Below are 18,817 nucleotides of genomic sequence, written 5' to 3'. Positions count from 1 at the left end.
CGTGGCCCACTTGAACAGCCTGGTCACGAGTCAACACACACCCCCAGGCCAGTACATACAAATGCTAGCTCTGTTTCCCTATGAATTAACTGCAAAAACGGCCGGCGGATTATTTAAAACAAATAGCGAGTGTATAGCAAACATGTTAATTTAAAAAAGTTATGCATTTACTTTATTATAAAGAGTGTAAAATAGTGTCATTCCCACGGCCACGTTCAATGCATTTCAGTACGGTGACATCAGCTAGAATATATGTGTGACGTGTTGTTTTGGCTCGGCCCTTTCCGAGGTGGGAGGGATTATCGGAATTGTGGCCAATGGCCACATGCTTCTTCTGACAGCCCTCAACACAGACCCGTTCAGTATGAAGTTACATTGGCAAATATTTTCACAACTACATTGTGACAAAGTACAGGCCATTGTGTTACTTTAAATCATGGGTTGCCAAACTTTTCAGCCCGCGACCCCAAAATAATGCGGAAATTGACTCGCGACCCCACCTAAATCTGGAGGTCATTTATACACATAAACTTGCACGTTCGGTGCGCATTTGTAATGTATTATAATGGTAAAATGTTCCATTTGTAATCATTTTAGATTGTATTTCATCCATTCTGTTGAATTTAAAGTAAAAAAAATAAAAAAATACATTTTATGACCCAAAATAATTTCGCGACCCCACCGTCAGTCTCCCGCGACCCCAAGTGGGGTCGCGACCCCAACTGTCGCGACCCCAACTTTGGGAACCCCTGCTTTAAATTACACACTGGTACTGAATCGGTACTCAGTATCGACCAAAGTGGCCGATTTGGTTTGAGAATCTTCTGACGCTGATCAGTCCAGCGGTTTGCAAGATTAGCTGCGCGCACACACACACACACACACACACACACACACACACACACACACACACACACACACACACACACACACACACACACACACACACACACACACACACACACACACACACACACACACACACACACACACACACACACACACACACACACACACACACACACACACACACACACACACACACACTGGAACTCACCCCGTCTCCAGACTTCTGCAGGTCCAGGTTGGGGAGAGACGGCATGTGAACAAAGGCCTTCTTCCTCAAGCCGCTATAACAGTATGTGGGGAGGAGTTAAGGCTCAACTCTTCATATACAATGTTCATGGTTTAAACGCCCAGGCAGACAGATCAGGATCACATCAAAAATCATTTATTAGTTATTGAGAGATTGTACATTTTCTATATTTTCAGGTGCTACAGCAAAAGATAAAACTTCATCGTCCAATGTCGGGATACTATAGATTTACTGTTATAATACTTGCAGCGTAAATGAGACCACATGATATCCAGATTATTTTATATTAATATGTAAACTGTCGTTTATTACATATTATTGTTGTTCTGTTGCCCCGATTATAACCAATCATTTTCTGTGTGAAACATCGTCTGCGTAAATAGCAGCTCATGATCAGAATGATCTGGATCCATTTCAATGCATCCATACTTCCAGTATTGATAACCTTGTCAAAAGTATTACAGTAAAATAAACATTAACAATAAACAGTAATGGTAACCTTGTCACACGTATTAACAGTATAATAAACATGAATAATAAACAGTAATGGTAACCTTGTCACATGTATTAACAGTATAATAAAGATGAATAATAAACAGTAATGGTAACCTTGTCACATATATTAACAGTATAATAAACATGAATAATAAACAGTAATGGTAACCTTGTCACATGTATTAACAGTATAATAAACATGAATAATAAACAGTAATGGTAACCTTGTCACATATATTAACAGTATAATAAACATGAATAATAAACAGTAATGGTAACCTTGTCAAAAGTATTACAGTGACATAAACATGTAAATAAAAGGATATTTGGATTTGCCCCTCATGCCCAGCCGCCGTGCCTTCATGTTAGGAAAGACGTTCTTCATAATCTTCCCAAAGTCCGCGGCGCTCAGTGGGTTGTAGCCCAGATTGTCACAGTAGCTCCTGCATTGAAACCACAGGGTCAAAGGTCAAGCTTCATTCACACTCCAGTGTCACTTCAGTCAAACGAGGCGCTAAGACCGGGAACGCATCTGTGTCATTTTAAGATTTATTTGGCTATTCAAGAATAGCAGATATCATATCAATAGCACTATGAGCTTGTATATCCACAATTGTTTTAAATATCGTGGATTTTTTGGGCAAATCCTTTTTTTGTTCCAGGGAATCCCTAGAAGCAAAGATTTGAGTTACAAATGTTTGCTTTAACAAAATATATATATTCAAAGATTTGTGCAAATTTTCAAGATTTTTCAAAAATAGCAGATCTAAAAGCTCATAGCCAAAGACATTTGTATCTTATGTAGCTGTACAGGACATTTGTACATGTTGAATAGAATGTGTCTAGGTGGAAGCACGTCTGGGAAGGCCTCATTCATACTGACGGTGTTTCACTGGGCGAAAAGAACGGATCTACAAGACAACAACTTGTCATGATGCGATGCATTGATGCCCGTAGACGTTTTCTTTCCAGCAAGCGACATGATCACTGTATCCATTGACTGAACACTTTAATGGTTTGCAAAAGTCAGTCGTTCAGCCCATTGGTCCTCAAAGTGGGGTCCGGGGGCCCCCAGGGGTCCTTGGGGGGGTTCCAGGGGGTCCCCAGCAAAAGAAGTTAATGTAGCATCACAATCATTTTAACTACTTTATCCATTTATGTTGTTACGTTGGCTATTAAAAAATAGCAGATCTACAAGTTCACAGTGAGTTACTTTGTGCCACGCTGCAGGCTTGTAGATCTGCTATTTTAGAAAGATATCAAAAATGTTTGGAAACTTTTGAATACATTTGAATGTTTTAATCATAAATCTTCTCTTCTGGGGTTCCCTGGCACCAAAACATTTTCAGTCTGCGGCCAAACACATACATTTGGGAGTCCTTGGCACGAAAAAGGTTTGAGAACCACTGGCCTAGTGCATATCAAAGTGGGCGTCATTCAAATTAAAATGGTCGAGAATCACTGCTATAGCCGTAAACATCTTCTCTCCGGGGGGGGTCCCTGGCATATCTTTTCAAATGGGGGTCCATGGGCTAAATTATGTATCAATTTGGGGGTCCTTGACTTGAAAAAGTTTGAGAACCACTGGTTTAGCCACTGTGGTCTAAACTACCACTCTGGTTGTATTGGATGGTCAGAACATTAAACCAGTCAGTCATCACATCAAAGAGGAGCAAACCCACAAAGGCTGATCAAGTCCCGCTGTTTACAGAACATCCAACGTTTTGCTACCGATGGCAACAGCTGAGAACGTACGAAGAGCTCTGTGTAACCTTATGGATGTGTGCTGGCCTGGCCATGTTTTCAACGTGAAACAGTGTGTAAAGCTAAGGGGGTTTAATCCACATCCATTTTGAGTGTTGTGCAGCCTATTGTTTCATGTCAGTTCACATACCAAACACACGTGTTCTGTGGCTGTGTGCGTGTCGTTGCACATGGACCTCAGAAACATGGTCCTCTACAGGGACCTACCACGGCTCACAGACAAGGTCAGAGAGAGACGGATGAGGCTGGCAGAGCACTATGTCAGACACCTGGAACTAGAGGCAAGAAAACTGACACTATATGGAGTTAACCCAGGATAAACTGACACTATGGAGTTAACCCAGGATAAACTGACACTATGGAGTTAACCCAGGACAAACTGACACTATGGAGTTAACCCAGGATAAACTGACACTATGGGAGCCAACCCAGGACAAACTGACACTATGGAGTTAACCCAGGACAAACTGACACTATGGAGTTAACCCAGGATAAACTGACACTATGGAGTTAACCCAGGACAAACTGACACTATGGAGTTAACCCAGGACAAACTGACACTATGGAGTTAACCCAGGATAAACTGACACTATGGAGTTAACCCAGGATAAACTGACACTATGGAGTTAACCCAGGACAAACTGACACTATGGAGTTAACCCAGGACAAACTGACACTATGGAGTTAACCCAGGATAAACTGACACTATGGGAGCCAACCCAGGACAAAGCTAGGAGAGGAAAGAGGTGCACCACCTCCACTGGGGTGAAAGTGGGCCGGAACAGGCCGGAACGCCGTGCCGGTAAGAATGGGGGGAAGTATTGCTGTCAAAAGCCCATATTATAACCTGCCACAAACACATGACCAACAAGAAAACAGTGGCAACACAAGTACTAACGTTAGATGTAACACAAGTGTTAGTTGTCTTATAAAGTGTTTTAAATCGTTCCATTATGTTTGTTTATGGTGTCACAGAGAGGTTTTGTGTTCACGAGCGGCGACGTCAATGTGCTTCACAATCTAAGCATGCACGTCCACAACTAGACTGGACTAGACTGGACTTCGCTTTGCAGGTTCCAGATCCGGTCTAGAATGGATACGGATACGGCCTTAGTGCCTGCCTATCCCTGGACTAGACCACACTCTCTAGTAGGGCATTCACGAATAGTGATTTTTAGCATTGAACTTATTCGACCTATAAGTATTCGAATAATCAATTTGATTATTAAAACAAAAAAAAAAGATTTTTGGCCAATGGCATTGACGACTCGACTCAAGGAATGCAAGTCGACGTCAGGCTCCTCGCCCGACGCGTCGACTTTTAGGGGACAGCCCTATAGGCACAACCTCACATACATTATGAAATGATTTGACAACAATCAACCATGAATGGATTAGGAAAACTACCAACACCAGAGCTCACAGCTGCGTGTCTGCTGTAGAAAAGCCACAGAAAAAGAAAAAAAACGTTGATGTACAGAGGTCGAATAGTGGTTTGATAGTCGAATATTCGAATATTGGATTATTCTGTTAATGCCCTACTCTCTAGTACTCTAGTGTTTTGGTCCTTCTACTCACTTGTACTCGTCGTACACCTCCTGTTTGGGGAGCGACGTCTCAGGATGTTCCTCCAGGTGATTCCTGATCCAGTTGAAGGCGTACATCTGCTGTGTACGACTGGACGACATGGAGCTCTGGTCACTACGGCAACACAAACAAACAACAACACAAACAACGCTTCAGTATGGAAGAGTCTTCAACCAATAATACATGTGATTTATTTCTTGTTCCTAGAATATATAAAGAGTAGGTACCATAGTCCTGGTGTAGTGGACCCTCTCTGACTCTCAGTCCTAATGGGGGGAGGGATAGATGAGGAGACAGATGAAACACACACACACACACACACACACACACACACACACACACACACACACACACACACACACACACACACACACACACACACACACACACACACACACACACACACACAGCTGGTAGAGCATTAATTTATCATGACATCAGGATGAGTGAGTTGAGCCCGACCCCATGGCACAGTGCTGGAAAAAGTACTCAAATGTTTGACTTAAGTAAAAGTTAAGACGTAAGTTGAAGTTGTTTGACGTAAGTAAAAGACCGGATTTCAAAACGTACTTGAGTAAAAGTACAAAAGTATTGACATCGAAATGTACTTAAAAGTACCAAAAGTAAAAGTACTCATTAGGCACAATGTCCTATTTCAAGTATTCAAACGTACACAAATCTTTTGAAAATAGCAGATCTACAAGCTCACAATGCGTCGCATCGGGACGCATTGTGAGCTTGTAGATTTTTGGCGAAGGTTCTGGCGTTTTGACGAACGTTCCCCCAGAATATGAATGCTTGGGGGTTAAGTGGTTTAACAACAAAAGTGGCATTTTAAGTTTTAAGCATATTTTTATTATGGCGATAACATCGTTAATCACAATTGTTTTTGCCACAATAATCGTGACTTGTGATTTTCTAAGATGGTCCCATCCCTACCTGGAAGTAAGGAAGAGGCCCAATGTCTTTCCCAATATGGCATAGAGCCTATAATTGGAAAGACTTTGAATAAAAGGTTCTATTTTAGAACACTTAACTTATAAGCTAGCAAATAAATTAAAATAACAACCAATACATAGCTTTTTACAACAACAATAAACAGCCAAATTAGAGCAAAACACCAGGTTTAAAGTAGTCGTAAACCGGGACACATCGATACCGATAGATAAAGTCGTCAATAAAGTGGATCAATCGCCCAGACCGACAAAAGGAAATCATGAACGACAGCTAATACAAGTACAAATAAAATAAATCTTAAAGGGATAGTTCACCCTCAAAATCACCCCATGGAGACTTGATTTCATGGACATTTTTTAGTTTTTGTCTCATTCCTAAGCAAATAATTTGATGACCGGCAGCGGTTCCGGTAGGAGACACAAAGAGTCTCCTTTGTGTCTCCTACCGGAACCGCTGCCTACCGGTCCGCTGGTCATCAATTTATTGGCTTAGGAATGAGACAAAAACCAAGCATATCCATGAATTCAAGTCTCCATGGGGTGACTAATCCATAGCTAAAAATATTTTTTGGGGGGTTAACTATCAGAACGGAGGAAACAAACATAAACACCAGGATGTTTATGACCAAAACCAAACCACCTGATGACAGAAGTTACATTACCTCTTGTCGTTGCCATTGCTGGGACCAGAAGGCAACTTAAGGTAGAGGTAGAGTTTTTCAATGTCTGTAAACTTCTCAACATCTTGCTGTAAAGAGAACAGAAATCATTTCATATCAGTATCACCGGATCAAGAAAATGACTTTGATTGAACAAGTCTAACGCTTCTAGAGAGCTTTTTTCTTTTACATCGTACATATACATATATTTTTATGCAATCATTGCTGTATGTTGTTAGTTCGGTAACAGGAGTCTCTCCAGCACTTTAGTAAACAGAAAATAAATTTTCAGGTGGGGTGCAAAATTTCAGCCAATCAGGAGACAGAACCCATTTATGAGCTACAATTAGCGACAATTGGGTATGGCAAGGTAGGGCAGGTGTCTAATGCAGGTGTAAGACCATTGTGTTTGTATTGTGTGTGTTATAGGTATAATGCCTAGTTTTCTATTCTATTCGGGGGTTTGGGGGGTTTTGACCCCCCGAAAAAAATCGACCGAGCGGCTTTGCCGCGCGCCCAGGATAGGTGTCCCTTATTTTAATCTCTGGGAGTTGGCAACCCTAACCTTGCCATACCTTAGCTTTTGCTGAACTGACGCCACTGCTGTATAGTGTTCCAATTGTGTCTGCTCATTGCTTTGTGTCAATACAGAAAATCACCTCAATTTCACTTGTTTCTCCTGTAGAATATCCTGTATGAGTTCTCTCTCCTGATTACTGGTTACTGAACAAACACTCTATAGCAATGATTACTATCAGAATATCATCGGTTTGACTAACAAATATCACTCACAGTCAGACTACCTTCAATATCATCAGCAGTTTAATACTTGGGTATTACATGGTTTAAAATACATCAGACAGACTTCACAAAATGATGATATACTGTCACTTATTATACTTATTAATACAGTAGTTATATGTATATCCATACATTACTGTAACATGTGCTGCTGAGGTTCAGTAAAGTAAATGAAGTAGCTCTATACTTTGTGTTTGTTCAGTGATCAAATAAGTGTTAAGTAGTTCTATACTTTATGTTTGTTCAGTGATCAAATAAGTGTTAAGTAGCTCTATACTTTCTGTTTGTTCAGTGATCAAATAAGTGTTAAGTAGCTCTATACTTTGTGTTTGTTCAGTAACAGGTGGTCTCCTTGACTCTCAGAAAAAAACGTTGGGATTCCAATTTCATCCAATCAGGAGAGAGAACTCATTATACAGGACACAGGATAAACAAGTGATTGGGTTTTTAAGTCTGACTTCATTTTGTAGGCCGATGTCACGTCCGGGTCCAAAAGGCACCAAGCGCCGTCCACTCTTCATTGTAAACAAACATGTCGGAACCCCTAAATCTTTTTACAATAACCTCCTTTTTCAGAAATGAACCATTGAGGGTTAAAAAGGGTCTTCAAGCTGATATCATAGACAGTAAAAAGTAGGCTAATATATATATTTATATACATGTATTTATTATTATTATTATTATTAACATTATATATATATATATATATATATATATATATATAATATATATATATATATATATATATATATATATATATATATATATATATATATATATATATATAAAATAAGGATTTCCTCTTCTCTTTGTCGTTGCCAGGAAAGCGCTAGAATGACACTTTAGTGGTTATTTTAGTCTCAGATCTGTTAAAACAGTGAGGGACACAGCACTGCGCATATTGGCAAAACCCACACTTGGACCCGGAAGTTGTTCAGACGGGGCGCAACGTCACGGCTTAACAACAGAATAGGAAGCCAAGACCAAAAAAAATAAGACAGACTCGGTTTCTCCGGTTTACTTCCTGTATCTGTGTGAATGCGAATAGGCGGATGCTTTTTTAGGAAGCAGGTTCGAGTCTATCAACCCATTAGGGGAAAGCATCTGTGACATTTTAGATTTATTTGGCTATTCAAAAATAGCAGATATACAAGCTTGTAGCGCTAAGAGCTTGTAGATCTGCTATTTTTGAAAAATCGTGAAAATGTGTGCAAATCTTTGAATGTATATATTTTTTTAAAGCGAACATTTTTAACTCAAATCTTTGCTTCTGGAGGATTCTACAAATGTCTTCTAAATCCTAAAATTATTTTTGAAAAAAAAAAACGCATGCTGCTATAATCAGTGGTTCTCAAACTTCCATGTCAAGGACCCCCAAAATGAAATGTATTTGGCCGTGGACCCCCATCTCAAAATATGTTGTTCCAGGGACCCCCCAGGAGCAAAGATTTGAGTTAAAAATGTTCACTTTAAAAAAGTATATATATATTCAAAGATTTGCACACATTTTCAAGATTTTTCAAAAATAGCAGGCTATGAGCTTGTAGATCTGCTATTTTTGAATAGCCAAATAAATCTAAAATGACAGATGCTTTCCCGGTCTTAATGGATTCATTCCAATAGAAGAGTGAACATGAACACAGCTTCTTTAGCTCCATGGTCACTGAACTAAATATTGTACCCGATCGCCACAAGACACACAATATCCTGAACAGTGTGACACTAACATGGCTTTTTTCAGAGACACATCAGGAGAAAATCTACTTTGTTATATGGACCTTTCTCTGTTCCAGAAACACACTCTCCTAGCTATAACATTTAAGCTGGTAAATGGGTTCTCTACTTCTCTCTCCTGATTGGATAAAATGAGTAACCCACCTGAAAATATCTTCTCTGTTTACTAAGAACGGGAGACAGACCCCTGTTACTGTGATTACTATCAGGTAAAAAAACTAAAACAGCAACATTAAATTAGACTTTATTAAACCATTTAATCAAAATTTGCGCAAATCTTTTGAATATCTATGTTTTTTCAACTCAAATCTTTGCTTCTGAGGGGATTCTACAAATATATATATATTTTTTTAAAACGTGTGTTGCTATAATATCAGTGGTTCTCAAAATGTTTCATGTCAAGGACCCCAATAATTATATGTATTTGTCCTACTGTCTGTCTCTCCTACACTGTCTCCCTCTCAGCTGTCCTACTGTCTGTCTGTTTCTCCTACACTGTCTCCCTCTGAGCTGTCCTACTGTCTGTCTCTCCTACACTGTCTCCCTCTCAGCTGTCCTACTGTCTGTCTCTCCTACACTGTCTCCCTCTGAGCTGTCCTACTGTCTGTCTGTTTCTCCTACACTGTCTCCCTCTGAGCTGTCCTACTGTCTGTCTCTCCTACACTGTCTCCCTCTCAGCTGTCCTACTGTCTGTCTCTCCTACACTGTCTCCCTCTGAGCTGTCCTACTGTCTGTCTGTTTCTCCTACACTGTCTCCCTCTGAGCTGTCCTACTGTCTGTCTCTCCTACACTGTCTCCCTCTCAGCTGTCCTACTGTCTGTCTCTCCTACACTGTCTCCCTCGGAGCTGTCCTACTGTCTGTCTGTTTCTCCTACACTGTCTCCCTCTGAGCTGTCCTACTGTCTGTCTCTCCTACACTGTCTCCCTCTCAGCTGTCCTACTGTCTGTCTCTCCTACACTGTCTCCCTCGGAGCTGTCCTACTGTCTGTCTGTTTCTCCTACACTGTCTCCCTCTCAGCTGTCCTACTGTCTGTCTCTCAGCTGTCCTACTGTCTGTCTGTCTCTCCTACACTGTCTCCCTCTCAGCTGTCCTACTGTCTGTCTGTCTCTCCTACACTGTCTCCCTCTCAGCTGTCCTACTGTCTGTCTGTCTCTCCTACACTGTCTCCCTCTCAGCTGTCCTACTGTCTGTCTCTCAGCTGTCCTACTGTCTGTCTCTCAGCTGTCCTACTGTCTGTCTGTCTGTCTCTCCTACACTGTCTCCATCTCAGCTGTCCTACTGTCTGTCTGTCTCTCCTACACTGTCTCCCTCTCAGCTGTCCTACTGTCTGTCTCTCAGCTGTCCTACTGTCTGTCTCAGCTGTCCTACTGTCTGTCTCTCCTATAGCATGCATATAATAATAGAATAATGATTGATTACTTACCAATATGTTTTCCACTTTTGATTGTACAGATTTGCTGAAACAAAAGACAGATAATAATGGATTTTATTTATAATGCACTTTACATTTGTGAAAATCTCAAAGTGCTACAATAGGCAGTTGCATAAAAAATAAGATGGCTAAATCATCCAGAAACAACAACAACACTAATAAAGATAATAATAGTAATAATAACTACTACAAAGGTGCAGTTCCTTAGAGAAAGTGCGTGTGCTCGCTGCCCCTGCATGCCTCCAGGCTCGATGTGAGCTTGTAGATCGGCTATTTACAAATGTGCGTGTGTGTTTGTGAGATTGATATATGTACCTGTATACGTAATGTTATGACTCGTTTTATGTTATATGCATGCTTTGGCAATGTAAAACATATTTTATCATGCCAATAAAGCATTTTGAAATTGAAAAATCGAGAAAGAGAGAGAGAGAGAGAGAGTTCTCAGTACTCAACCTGTGGCAAGACAAAGGTTGAGTACAGAGAAACTGGACCAAGTCAGGTAGCATATAGTAGCATATAGGTAATGTATGGATATAGATACCATATAGTAGCCAGTAGGTAGTGTATGTATGGTAGTGCTGTGTTCATAGAAAGGAATGCCAGCACTCACTTAAGTCCATTTAGGCTCTGTATTTATTAAGTCATAGCTCCCCAGCATACAGCGTCAAAACCGGACGTTTCGGCCCAGAGGCCTTCTTCAGCGTATAATGACATCACACTGTTTTTGTGTCACTTATAAAGGGACCTTGGTGCACCGCACAGAGCGGTCCGGGTAACACCAAAATAAGACAGTCATTTTTTAACAGTCATTTTTTAACACAAAGGGTCACCATAAAACAGAAAATAAGTATAAAGAAAAAAAGAAGAAAGAAAAAAGAATTATTACCTAGAACAAAATTTTTTAGCAGTAAAGCGGCAGTTTTACAATCTTAGTCTGTGCGAGTCCCTCAGTACTTCTTCATAAAGACAAACTCAGATTTCATTCAAGACTTGCATATTTGTAAAAAATGTAAAACACATTTTTTAAATACCGAAGTATACACAATGTCACTTGAGAAAGAGGCATTAATCATTCATTGTCACATCATCAATTCATTGCTCTACAAAATAAACTCATTTCACTCTCAAGTGGTATGCTCTGTCTGTTTTACACACAATAAATACTATAAGAAACAACCTAATAAAAGTTCTTCATTTAGACCTTTAGGGTGTTCTGTTTGGAGAGAGTGTATCCACCATGCCGCTCGTTGCAATAGAAGTTTTTCACGATCCTCACCTCTTTTTAAGGGCAATATTGCCTCAAAACCCTGAAACCTTAAAGCAGAGACTTCATGTCCCACCGCATTTAAATGTCTAGCCACAGGTGATTTTTCATCCTTGTTTCTAATATTACTTTTATGTTCTGAAATTCTAACTTTAAGTTCTCTTTTGGTTTTACCCACATAACAAAGGCCACAAGGGCATTTTAGCAGATAGACCACAAACTTAGTTCTACAGGTGATGATGCTTTTAACATCAATCTTTTTTCCTGAATGTGGATGTAATACATGATTCCCTCTGATCATTGCATTGCAATGAACACAGTTGTAACACGGAAAGTTGCCCGTAGGCAAATCTGACATAAAATGCTGTGGTGGAACGTAACAGTCTGCCCTCACTAAAGAGTCCCTCACATTTTTGGCACGTTTGTGTGCAAAGATGGGGGGCTCCTTGAAAACATGACCCCCCATGGTAGTGCTGTGTGACATGATTTAGGCTGATCTAGAATGAGTGCATACCATATATGATAGACAGACAGACAGAACGATAGATAGATAGATAGATAATCAGTACAAAGTGCAGCAGCGCTGGCAGCAGAACCATCCCCAGTGTCAGTGTTCCCCAGTAGGACAACATTAATGTACTAACTAATTAATTAATTAACTAATAACAAATACAATTGTTGCCCGTTTTTGTATTGAAATGTATGGTTCTGGTTAGGGACCGGCACTGGTTTTAAAAATGCAGATTTAGCACCGGTAACAGACAAACCCCAATGGACCTAACCCTGTTACCCTTAGACTTCACCATGTATGTGGAACATGTTTGATTTGAAAATATATTATTATTATTATTATTATTATTATTATTATTATTGATAATATTATTATTAAACTTACTTTGTTCATGTAATGTGTGATGAAAGCACTTACTGTACTTTTTTAATATTTGAAAATGTGTGACAAAAGTTCAACATGGAAACGATTATGACGATTATGCAAAAAATAATTGTGATTAGACGATGATGTAATACTTGTGACAGGCCTATACCGAGTACCGACCCCATACCAGTGTGTCATTTAAACACATCTAGGACAGTGGTTCTCAAAGTGTGGTCCAGGGATCCTCAGGGTTCCTTGAGGGGGTTCAAAATGGACCCTTACAGGTCTGTAACTCTGAGAGTGTATACATGGAACCAAATGGACCCTTACAGGTCTGTAACTCTGAGAGTGTATATGTCACAGTACGTTTGGAGAACCAGTACGATTGAAGACAGAGCGCTCGTTTTTAGGCACGGGGCTCCTTCGGGGCGAGGCGGGGCTTTTCGAGACAGGGTTTATTAGCGAGGCTCGCGAGGAGGAGGAGGAGGACGGCGCTGCGAGGCGGGGGGTTATTACGCGAGGCTCGCGAGGAAGAGGAGCCTCCTCCTCCTCCTCCTCCTCCTCGCGTAATAACCCGTCCCGTCCTCTCCTTCTCTCCTTCTCCTCCTCCGAGGAGGAGGAGAAGGAGAGCGCGGAGAGGCGGGGCTTTGATGCGCCGACGGAGACCTGTCTTTTGTTGTTCCCCCCCACATAGCAACCAGGAAGCTACGCTAGGGGAACCATAATATCTATGAGGGGAACGCTGAACACGCGTTCACACGCACGGCGCGCCGACTTAGTGGAGCTTGAGGCCGAGGAAGCGCGCCCTCGCGCCTCCAGGCGCGAGTGCCCGCGGTGACCGGCCGACGCTCCACTAGTCGACTCAGCGCCGTTTGATTTGTAAACCGATAGGGACAGAATAGTTCTTTTCATGGATCACTGTGTGTGTGTGTGTGTGTGTGTGTGTGTGTGTGTGTGTGTGTGTGTGTGTGTGTGTGTGTGTGTGTGTGTGTGTGTGTGTGTGTGTGTGTGTGTGTGTGTGTGTGTGTGTCAGGGAGAAAGTAAAACAAAAGCCAGAACACAATAAAAGTATCTAAACAGTCCTGCTTTCAATAAACCAAAAAAAGCATGAGCGCGTGCGCGTGTGTGTGTGTGTGTGTGTGTGTGTGTGTGTGTGTGTGTGTGTGTGTGTGTGTGTGTGTGTGTGTGTGTGTGTGTGTGTGTGTGTGTGTGTGTGTGTGTGTGTGTGTGTGTGTGTGACTGTGTGTGTGTGACTGTGTGTGTGACTGTGTGTGTGTGTCCATATATGTTTGTGCACAAGCCTGGCTTGTGGCTCCCTCTAGTGCTGGGTGGGTGGTAAAAACGAGCGCGCTTTCTTCAATCGTACTGGTTCTCCAATCATACTGTAACATATACATGGAACCAAATGGACCCTTACAGGTCTGTAACTCTGAGAGTATACACATGGAACCAAATGGACCATTTGTACACTCTCAGAGTTATGGGGCTCCTTGAAATTAAACAATTTGAGAACCACTGATCTAGCAATAAATAAAAAATCCATTAATAATTGTTAAAAGTGTAGCTACAATTTAGTAGAATAATAACAGTGGTGTAACATCAACTGACACATTCAAAATGACAAAATAATTGATTACTGTAAATGACATATCATCGTGATAGATTACGTGGTACGGGAATACTCTCCCATACTGACCGATACCAGCATTTTAGGCTGGTATCGGCAGCTTTTCCGATACTGGCATCGGTATCGGAACAACTGGATGTTTGTATAGGGTGTGCCAACGTGTCGTCACCAAAGGTTCGCCACGCCCCCTTTTTGACGCTACAGCCCGAGAGGGGTCAGACTGTACATAGAGACGCCTAAGACTAGAGAGTGACGGTGGTTTGTGTTTGTAAACATTAACTTCTTTGCCGACTACATAGTGCTCATGTGTGGCTGGTCTATGAGAAAGCTGTTCACATGTCGCAGCTCTCCTCTTCAAGAGATTGAATACAGTGTGAGGCTAACAATGCATTCAAGAGACGTAGTATGGCTTGGATCTCAGCTGTATGACACAAAGAATTAACGTGCAACAACCTGCCCAAGTACAGCAGTGTTTGTTCACGTCATTTTCTCAAAAGGTAGGTATTTTTTTACCAAAAACATGAAACTGCTATTTTGTCTCTGCTAACTAAAACTAAATAATGCAGCTAGACTAGGGTAGGCTAGGGTGGTCCAGAGTGTTAGTGACTTTTTAATCACTCTAATTCTCTGACAGGCGCGCTGCTCTGCCCATAGACCGAACATTCCACTACCGTGCGAGGTCTCCAACTTTAATACAAAATAAACAAAGATATTTCACTATTCACCGAAACAACTTCTGTTGTTTAAGGTGAAGGTGAGAAATAGCTTTGTTTATTTTTATTAAAGTTGGAGACCTCGCATGGTAGTGTAATGTTCGGTCTATGAGCAGAGCAGCACGCCTGTCAGAGAGTTAGAGAGAAAAAAAAGTCACTAACACTCTGGACCACCCTAGGCTACCCTAGTCTAGTTGCATTACCTAGTTACTTTTAGTTAGTAGAGACAAAATAGCAGTTTCATGTTTTTGGTAAAAAATTACCTTTGAGAAAATTAAGTGAGCAAACACGGCTGTACTTTGTTTGTTTGTTGAACGTTAATTCTGTGCGTCGTACAGCTGAGATCCAAGCCATCCTAATGAACATCTATTTGAGCTCTGTGATGTTGCCTGCATGCTGAAAAGCTGACAATTTGTACTCCTTTATTTACCACATTACCTTGACCCGACCTGCTATGGCACTTATGAACTGAGCAAGTCCTCACCATTGTGACTGAGTCAAAAAAAGAAGAACACGGTCGGGTAACTGTTTACCAGCTGTTTATGTACCCTCCGGCTCCAACAATGGCCGCCGCTACCAAGTCACACATGTGGACGCCCCCTTTAGGATTTTTTGGTACACCCTATACAACCAGAATACAATACAGTGAATAGACAACATGCCACATAGATGCCTGTAATTTGTATACAACCCAGTATACAGTGAATAGACAACCAGCTCCATTTCCAACCTCTCGCCCCCCGGGATGAGGTTCCACTGCCAGCTCTACCGGAATCGGTGGAACGGCCGCAAAGGGTCCGTGGATTACCCTTTTCGCCACATCGTATCCAAAAACTAACGGTAGTTTCCAAACTGTAACCCGGAACTTCAACCTGGAAAACCCCCCTACGTCCAGTGCCAGTACTGCTCCCAGTTTGGCTACAATGGGAGACATGGCCACAGGCTGACTAAACAAGAGATTTAAACGGTTGTTTCGTGCCCCGACCAAAAAGTTAGGGTGCCGGTCCATACCTCAAACATCTGTACAGTTTGGAAACTACCATTAGGTTTTGGATACGATGTGGCGAAAAGGGTAATCCACGGACCCTTTGCGGCCGTTCCACCGATTCCGGTAGAGCTCGCAGTGGAACCTCATCTCGGAGCTGTAAAGCGGAGTGAGAGGTTCGTAATGGGGCTAATAGACAACATGCTAAATGCTAATATACACTATACACTGTATAGTGTACACTAGCATCTATGTAGCATTACTGTAAATGACATATCATCGTGATAGATTACGTGGTACGGGAATACTCGCCCATACCGATACCAGCATTGTAGGCTGGTATCGGCAGCTTTTCCGACACTGGCATCAGTATCGGAACAACTGTAGATGTTTGTATAGGGTGTGCCAACGTGTCGTCACCAAAGGTTCGCCACGCCCCCTTTTTGGCGCTACAGCCCGAGAGGGGTCAGACTGTACATAGAGACGCGCCTAAGACTAGAGACTGACGGTGGTTTGTGTTTGTAAACATTAACTTCTTTGCCGACTACATGTGCGGCTGGTCTATGAGAAAGCTGTTTTTAAAAAAAAATGCCGTTGTAAAAAAAAGAAGAACACGGTCGGGTCACTGTTGATCAGCTGTTTATGTACCCTCCGGCCCCAACAATGGCCGCCGCTACCAAGTAGTCACACATGTTGACGCCCCCTTAAGGATTTTTTTTTTGGTACACCCTATACAACCAGAATACAACACAGTGAATAGACAACATGCCACATAGATGCCTGTAATTTGTATACAACCCAGTATACAGTGAATAGACAACCAGCTCCATTTCCAACCTCTCGCTCCGGGATGAGGTTCCACTTTCAGCTCTACCGGAATTGGTGGAACGGCCGCAAAGGGTCCGTGGATTACCCTTTTTGCCACATCGTATCCAAAAACTAATGGTAGTTTCCAAACTGTAACCCGGAACTTCAACCTGGAAAACCCCCCTACGTCCAGTGCCAGTACTGCTCCCAGTCCGGCTACAATGGGAGACATGGCCACAGGCTGACTAAACAAGAGATTTAAACGGTTGTTTCGTGCCCCGACCAAAAAGTTAGGGTGCCGGTCCATACCTCAAACATCTGTACAGTTTGGAAACTACCATTAGGTTTTGGATACGATGTGGCGAAAAGGGAAATCCCCGGACCCCTTGCGGCCGTTCCACCGATTCCGGTAGAGCTCGCAGTGGAACCTCATCTCGGAGCTGTAAAGCGTAGTGAGAGGTTTGTAATGGGGCTAATAGACAACATGCTAAATGCTAATATGCACTATACACTGTATAGTGTATACTAGCATCTATGTAGCATGTTGTCTATTCACTGTACTATACAGTGAACAGACAACATGCTACATAGATGCTAGTATACACTATACAGTGAATAGACAACATGCTACATAGATGCTATTATACACAATACAGTGAATAGATAACATGCTACATAGATGCTAGTATACACTATACAACAGAGTACACAGTGAATAGACTTTAACCAGACTCCAGTCTTTCTTTATAATATGTAGGACAGTGAATTAATCAATATCAATAGATCCACTTGTATTATTATTATTGACCATGACACTTATGTTATGATGTCCAATAGATACAGCCTTATGTTGATGCACCTATGGTGTGTGTGTGTGTGTGTGTGTGTGTGTGTGTGTGTGTGTGTGTGTGTGTGTGTGTGTGTGTGTGTGTGTGTGTGTGTAGCTACATGACCAGCTACACACCAGACAATCAATCAGTGCAAAGAGCTCTAATCATTAATAAGCTACATTCACTGAGTGATTGACAGCTGTCAGTCACCAGGCTACCAGCCTCCTGATGTTAGTAACACATCTATTACACACACACACACACACACACACACACACACACACACACACACACACACACACACACACACACACACACACACACCTTAACACACACACACACACACACACACACACACACACACACACACACACACACCTTAACGTGCAGATAAACGCATCAATGCTTTTTATCAGCAAAACAACCTGCCTCAATGTAACGTTATTTCAGGGCGTGCACGTCAGCGTGTGCGATTGTGTGTATTGGCTTTGTGCAGCAGCAACACAAACAGCAGCTTCCATGCTAATCACACACACACACACACACACACACACACACACACACACACACACACACACACACACACACACACACACACACACACACACACACACACACACACACACACACACACACACACACACACACACACACACACACACACACACACACACACACACACACACTGACCAGATAGAGTTCTTTATCTTGAACTGCAGAGCGCTGGCCTCGGGGCCCTGCAGCCCGGGGAGCAGGGCGGGCAGCGCGGACCCCCCCGGGCCGGGGGGTCCTTGGCCGGGTCCGGGGGGTCCCTGGCCGGGTCCGGGTGGTCCCTGGCCGGGTCCCGGCGCGTTGGAGGAGGCGGAGGAGGACGAGGAGGCGGCCTGAGCCCCGTGTTGTTGTTGATCTGCCGCCGCAGCCATCACTGTGTCTCTAGGCCTCCGCCATGTTCTACTGGCTCTGTGCTCTGCTGCGCCCTCTGGAGGACACTACTAGTACTGCATCACTGTGTCTCTATGCTTTACTGGCTCTGTGCTCTGCTGCGCCTTCTGCAGGACACCACCGGTACTACATCACTGTGTTCTACTATGTGCTCATAGTACTACCACTAGCACTACTGCTGCTCTACTTGGTTCTCAAACGTTTTCATGTCAAGGACCCCCAAATTGACACTTATTAGCCCGCG

At 42.4% G+C, this 18,817-nt stretch overlaps 1 protein-coding gene across 1 annotated transcript in view; it reads right to left on the bottom strand.

The window, feature by feature from the left end:
- Positions 1-18,576, bottom strand: part of rfx7b (regulatory factor X7b) — a 49,494-nt gene extending 30,918 nt beyond the window's left edge. The window contains 7 exon segments of the mRNA XM_080437825.1: positions 1,058-1,142; positions 1,918-2,034; positions 4,934-5,056; positions 5,170-5,208; positions 6,561-6,646; positions 10,517-10,550; positions 18,322-18,576. Coding sequence (XP_080293951.1) covers positions 1,058-1,142; positions 1,918-2,034; positions 4,934-5,056; positions 5,170-5,208; positions 6,561-6,646; positions 10,517-10,550; positions 18,322-18,554 — 717 coding nt within the window. The 5' untranslated portion in view covers positions 18,555-18,576.
- Positions 18,577-18,817: the final 241 nt, after the last annotated feature.

Source organism: Gymnoscopelus braueri (genome assembly GCF_963280865.1).
Source record: "Gymnoscopelus braueri genome assembly, chromosome: 9".
Classification (NCBI taxonomy): Eukaryota; Metazoa; Chordata; class Actinopteri; order Myctophiformes; family Myctophidae; genus Gymnoscopelus; species Gymnoscopelus braueri.
This window is presented reverse-complemented; position numbering and strand designations above follow the sequence as displayed.